We start from the raw sequence: 6929 nt of genomic DNA on the forward strand, positions 1-6929 counted from the left end.
CTCAGAAATCATAGCCACAAAATTCATAACCGAATTTATGTCAACAAGAGTGATTGTACCTTGGTTGGGTTGGCCTTGGTCGTGTTTGCCTTGGCCTTGACCCTTCTTTCCATTCTTGTAAGAATAGCAATCCTTTTTAAAGTGTCCGAGCTTGTTGCAGAACCAGCAACTCCCACTCGGCTTAGGCCTTTTGTTTGAGTGGCCTTTTGGGGATTTGTTTGGCCTCTTTTGGCCCCGTTTCTTCTCTTCCTCCACCACATGAACCGTAGTAGACGAAGAAACATGTGTGTCTTTTTTTGTCATGCATTCGAAAGTTCTCCTCAATCCGAAGATGTGATCCCAATTGCTCAAGGGTCATATCTTCCTTCCTATGCTTCAAGGAACGCTTAACGTCCTTCCAAGACGGTGGTAGCTTGTCAACAATAGAAGAAACCATAATGGTTTCATCCATTTTCAACTCATGTTGAGTGAAACTACTCAAGATCCTCTGGAGCTCATGAAATTGCTCCATAACCGGTCTTGCGTCCACCATCTTGTAAGCGTTAAACTCGCTTACAAGAAACCTCTTACTCGAGGCATCTTCCGACATGTATTTCTCTTCCAATTTGGACCACAATTCTTTTGCAGTCTCTATATTTTGATACACATCAAAAAGGGCATCGGACATACCGTTCAATATGTGTCCGCAGCACACATAATTGTCATTGTCCCACTTGTTCCTCGTGCGTGCTTGAGCGAGCGTCTCCTCTTCATTCTCCTCCGGTCGTGGAGTGCTGATGACATATGCCACGTGCAACGTATTAAGAAGAAATTTCATCTTCTTTTGCCACCGCCGGAAAGCCATGCCCTCGAATTTTTCGAGTTTGTGAAAATCAAGAGTTGGATCTCTCACCGAAGAACCCATACCCGTCATTCGATTTCCCTTTTCCCGTGTATCCGAAATAAGGGATAACGTTTTAGATTGTTAGAAAAACTATGAAATGGGTCTGAATACAGCGGGAAAGAACAACAAAACAATGAAATCGAAATAAAGATGAAACAACCCGGATATAACCTTCTAGGCGCGTAGAACACTTTTCTAAAACGTTATTCCCTCCCCTACCGAGCAAAGGAGAAAACCCGAGCATACGTTTAGAGATACAAAGAAGATCAGCAACGATTGATTTGCTCCTCAAACGTTGCCCAAAACAGAAAAACCCGAGAAAGAAGATGAACAATAAAAGATGGAGAAGAAGTAGCAAGTTTCTTCACCAAAAAATGCTCACAAATCTCTCAAGATCAATTAGATTTCGTATATTCACATTCTCTGACGTTTTTGGCTTTAAAAACACCAGAGACATGATCAAAAGTTGTATCCATTTAGTAGTTTTCATGCGAAAGACTGCATTTGTTCATATTACACATATTTAACACGGTCGTGTCGAATCTGACACGGTCCGTGTCAATTATCTGTGCAAAATTAACACTCTCTCAGAGAATTGACACGGTCCGTATTGCACCTTAACACGGTCCGTGTCGAATCTGACACGGTCCGTGTCAATTGTCTGTGCAAAATTAACACTCTCTCGGTCTGTGTTGCACCTTAACACGGTCCGTGTCAAATTCTGAGAAAAACAGCATTTTCTCAGAGAATTAACACGGCCCGTGTTGAACCTAACACAGCCATGTTGTAATTAACATGCCCGTGTTACATGCCCGTGCAGAATTTCTGCACTTAAATTTCACTACTAAATACAAGTATATACTTTACAACATACATGTATATACTTTACCAATTCATACTATATCATTTACGAATATATATAACTCCTCCACCATATCCGTAATACATATAAATATGAACCACATGAGAGATTCATTAAATCCATCAATTTACTCTAAAATAAACAACATAAACATTATCAATAAACTTGACAAAATATCTTCTTTTTTATAAAAACAAAAAGTTAGCAAGATATCTTTCGGATTCATATTAAAAATTACTTATCGATAGATATGTATACAATTGTATTTTTGTCCATCAAATGATATTATTAATAGGAAAATATTTTTCTATTATTGATTAACGCAAGATACACGCTAATATATAGAAAAATAAAATAGTATATTCTAGGCATAATATCTAGGGTAAATCATAATTATATTAATGAGAATATATTTATGTATTTTCCCTCAAGATGAATAATCATCTATGATGAATTCAGTCTTGTTACATCAAAACTGAAATTGTGACCGTGTTAAACAAATTATCTTCCATGTGGTGGTGTAGTTCAAACTTGAATCAGTAATGCTTGATAACGTTTGAAGAGCTTGAAAATTGTAATCTCAGAGACTGATGTGGCACGGAAGTGCAGTGCATACCGCGTGTTGGGTTACACGATAATGAGGTCGGCAGTGCAAAAAATTGTGGCGTGTGTAGCGGCTAGGCCAGAGAAAAAAATAAAAAATAAAGGCGCAAAAAACGCGATGCATAATGCGTGATAATTTAGCAATGAGGCCACCGAAGAAAGAAAAAATAATGCAAATATATGAATCGATAATCGAAGTTTGCCAATCGAAAAGGATATAAACCAGATTCAAAGAGCCTCACAACAGCTAAGGTTGATGTCGAGAAATGAATGTCATCGAAAAAGAGAAGAAAAAAAGTAGCACATTGGCTAGGGTTGACGGTGATGAACACCGTCGTCGAGAGAAAAAAAAAAGACTAGGAAAAAAAGAGCGAAAGGAATGTAAGACGATAGTCAAGGTGATAACACTATTGGATTTATTTTATTACCGTCATTTTCATCATCGTTTTTGGATTCAGCCAACATTGTTGATAAGAGAAAAAAATTAGAACAAAAACCGAAACTCTAATACCATAATAAGGAAATGTTTTTCTATTATTGATTAACGGACGATATACGCTAATATATAGGAAAATATAATAGAATATTCTAAGAATAATATTTAGGGTAAATCATAATCATATTAATGAGAATATCTTCCTATAATTATTACCTTTTTTAAGAAGTTTCCCTTTTGATTAGCTATAAAGGTTACACCTTTCTCTCTATATATATATCAACTTCTACAATTTTAAGTAGAGAGAAAAAAAAAATCATCCTCACATTTTATTACGTATATAGCTATCCTTGTTAGAGTAACGAAGAAAATGTCATCCTCGAAGCTTGTGCTTATTACTCTTTTTATCATAGTCTCACTTGTTATGACAGTCCAATCATCGAGTATAAATTTTTTATCTTTTTCTTTTTGAAACCATAATAAAATATTAATTTTCATTTTAAAATAAAAATTCTTTATTGATTTATTTTCACTACTTCAGAATTTGTTAAACAAAATAATCAAATTTTAAACTTTAAATATTTTTTATTTTGGTTGAATTGCAGGAAACGTGAATCAAGAAGAAGGTGATTGTTATTGGGCAGGACCATGCAAATCCATTCGGGATTGTGATAAACCCTGTGCAACAGCTGGACCACCACCACATTTTACGAGGGGGTTATGTGAACCTCACGGTTCTGAAAAAACTGAATGTTGTTGCGTTTAGATATTACCAAACTAAAATATGAATTTGGTGGTTTCCTATAGATATTTAAATAAAATTATCCTTTATATAGTTCAGTTTCTCATTAGTATGTCTTATAAATGATGAGAAATGAAACACCAAGTGCATAAATATATTACATAATTCAATAATTATTATTAGGGGCGGGCATTATGATTGGGTCTCTCGAAATCGAAGCAAATTGAACCGAAAAATTAGTTACCGTTCTCGAACCAAACCATCAAAAGTATAAATGGTATTTTCTTAAAAAAACTGAATATCCTAGAACCGAACCGAATATTAAAAAAATCCAAAAACATGGAAATATTATTAAGAAATATACATTTTATAATAGAAAACCGAAATCGGAACAAAGCGACCGAATATAATAACCGATTGATACTGAAACACCCATCCCTAATGGATATCGTGTTTGCGAAGATTATTTATAAATTTGTATATTAATATGTGATATTCCTTATAAACAATTATATCATATACATTTTACATTCTTTCAAATTGATACCCAAATGTAAATTTATTAAACAAAAAATGAGTTTGTTTAGAAGTCGATCATTGGACTGTATACAGAAGAAATAAGGATACCCATTGGGTAAATGAATACGTAAACCCAAAAAAGGGTTTTTTTACTAATCGAATTTCGTTTAGGTATTTAGAATGACTGCGAAAGATATAGTTGTTTCGTTTCCACCAAAGTCCGTAGGTAGCAATTTGTGTGATTAGCATGGTAAGTGGTTGTTCGACACTTTTTTCGATTATGGTTAGACTCGTTAATACAATGAATTCGTACGGATAAGAGGGGTGAAATACAACTAAAACTATAGAAAAATAGACTGATGTTATCAATGCTCCTTAGAAAAACCGGAATTGTATGTTCCAAAACTCATGACCATTTCAAGGTCAAACTTTTCAATCGAGACCTCAACAACAATTGCATGGTTATCAACCAAACCAACAGTTTAGAGGTCAACAACATGCACATCAAAAGTTGGGGCAGACCCCCAATATCAAGTCTATACTCGAAACGCTTCTACGAGGGAAATCATTTACGAGTAATACGATGCAAGAGATGATCAGTGAACAAAGTGATCTGAAGAAGCAAATCCAAGGGATAGAATCCCACGTAAAGCTTCTTGATAACCAGATAGTCCAATTGACGTCTAAGCCGAGTAGGACAACGCACTCTACCTGATAAATAGAGTCAAATCCTCGAGAGCAATGTAACGATGTCTATGTGCAAGACAATGAAATATGGGTAACTTGGAGGATCTATGCTAAAATAAAGTTAGCCCGCACAGCTCGAAAGAAGAACCCCATCATAGAGGATCCAAGATTGGCATTGGTGCAGGTCGGAGGATGATGAGGGTCCACAGGCTGCGGCGTAGTGTTCCCAAATGCCAAGGCTGAAAGGGCAATTGAGGAACAGATGCATATGGGTTTCCTCATCAGCATTGTAGAGTGTACATGTGGTTTCAACGACAAGATTCTATTGTGCAATCTTGTCTTTGGTTAGGAGCCTCTTCAACATGATCTCCCAGGGCAAGAAAGTATGTCGCGACCCAAACTTGGATAGTTCAACCGGTAAAAACGGGGACATAAAATGTCTGTTCCACCATGAATTCAAACTTCAAGTTTAGAGAGAGGATGTATATTCCAAACCATATTTTCATGAGCGGCAGAACCAAGAAGAGAGTTTAGCATTTAACTTGTCCAACACTGGCTGAAAATTCTTCCGAGAAAGGTGCTTGGAGGAGAGGGAAAGATACCTAAAAGAAGATTTATTCTCGAAAACATATGCATTTATACACGTGTGTGTATATTTATGTCCATTAAAATTTTGTAAAGAGTTCAAGTTATAAAATAAATATTCGTCAAGTAATGAAATTAATAGAGAAAATCGCCAAAAAACCGTGTACTCTTCAGATGTCGACAAAAAAACTCTGTACTTTTTTTATTACCAAACTCTATACTTATACTTATCCGCCAAAATATACATGTACTTTATAAATTCTAGCAAATAAGTCCCTAAACGCAAACGCAAAAAAAAACGCAGTAAAAAATCTATCTGAACTTAATCCAACCGATATATACTCGAACCGATTAAAATAATATATCAGATTGGATATGAACATTTTAAATTTGAAATAACCAAACCCAAAATAACCGAACCCGAAATAACTGTAAAACAAATAAACCGAACTCGAATTAACCGTAACCGAATATAATCGTTTATCTACATATATATATCATCAATTAGTATCCAATATATTCTAAATTTAATTAGAAAAATTAATATAATGATATTGGATTCACTTGAATTTGAAATATTCATATTCAATCTGCTATATTATTTTAATCGGTTTGATTCTATTCGGGTATATATCGGTCGGGTTCGGTTCGGTTATTTCGGATTTGAAATAATCATATCCAATATGGTATATTATTTTAATCGGTTCGATTCAGTTTAGGTATATATCGATTCAGTTAGGTTCGGACAGATTGATCGTACTTTTTTTGTGTTTACGTTTAGAGACTTATTTGCTAGAATTTATAAAGTACAGGTATATTTCTATGAATAAGTATAAGTATATGGTTTGTTTGGTTTAAAAAAAATATAGGGTTTTGTCTAACATTTGAAGAGTACAGATATATTTCGGTGAATAAATATAAATATAAGGGTTTTTTATAATAAAAAAATATAGAATTTTTTTGTCAACATCTGAATACAGAATTTTTTTACGATTTTCCCAATGATCAATTCAAGATACATCAATACTATAATAAATATGCCTATCCGTGAGTAGGGGTGTCAATTTGGGCCCGAGGCCCGAAGCCCGGTCTGTGACAACCCAAGATACCGTAGGAGGACGGGGAGTGATCGTCGGTGCGAGAGGCATGGACAACGGGCGGCTCCTGAGAGCTTCTGGGTAGCGGGTACATGGATGAATCAGACACACCGGAATGAGAGGGATCCGAGGGCTGTGTAGGCATGAGACTACACAGTCTAAGATAACTTAAAGGAATTAATTGAGCTATTCATAGCAACAAGATGCATCTACCTTTTCGGTTGTCCATCTCGAGAGAATTCCAAAGTTAAGCGTGCTGGCTCTGGAGTAGTCTTAGGATGTGTGACCTCCTGGGAAGTACTTTCCAGGATGTGTGCGAGTGAGGATAAAGCATGCTAAAAGGTCACGTGTTGGTGTGTGAGGACAACTCTATCATTCCGTAGCGGCCTCGGGTCGTTACAAATGGTATCAGAACCGTTCTCTCCCAGTACGGTGTGGTTCGAGGATGAACCAGGCGGAAGCTGGTGGGCCTGTGACAGCCCAAGATACCGTAGGAGGGCGGGGGGTGATCGCCG

At 36.1% G+C, this 6929-nt stretch overlaps 1 protein-coding gene and 1 long non-coding RNA gene across 2 annotated transcripts; one reads left to right on the forward strand and one right to left on the reverse strand.

Annotated features, from left to right (window-relative positions):
* Window positions 1-181: 181 nt before the first annotated feature.
* Window positions 182-904, reverse strand: LOC104827686. Its single transcript, XM_010560908.1, has one exon. It carries the CDS (start codon window positions 902-904, stop codon window positions 182-184), a length of 723 nt encoding a protein of 240 aa, XP_010559210.1.
* Window positions 905-3090: 2186 nt separating this feature from the next.
* On the forward strand, window positions 3091-3617 carry LOC104827622. Its single transcript, XR_773923.1, has 2 exons — window positions 3091-3227; window positions 3390-3617. It is a non-coding gene; the product is annotated as an uncharacterized LOC104827622 (long non-coding RNA).
* The last annotated feature ends 3312 nt before the right edge of the window (window positions 3618-6929 follow it).

This window comes from Tarenaya hassleriana, unplaced genomic scaffold (assembly GCF_000463585.1).
Source record: "Tarenaya hassleriana unplaced genomic scaffold, ASM46358v1 Cleome52, whole genome shotgun sequence".
NCBI classification, from domain to species: Eukaryota; Viridiplantae; Streptophyta; class Magnoliopsida; order Brassicales; family Cleomaceae; genus Tarenaya; species Tarenaya hassleriana.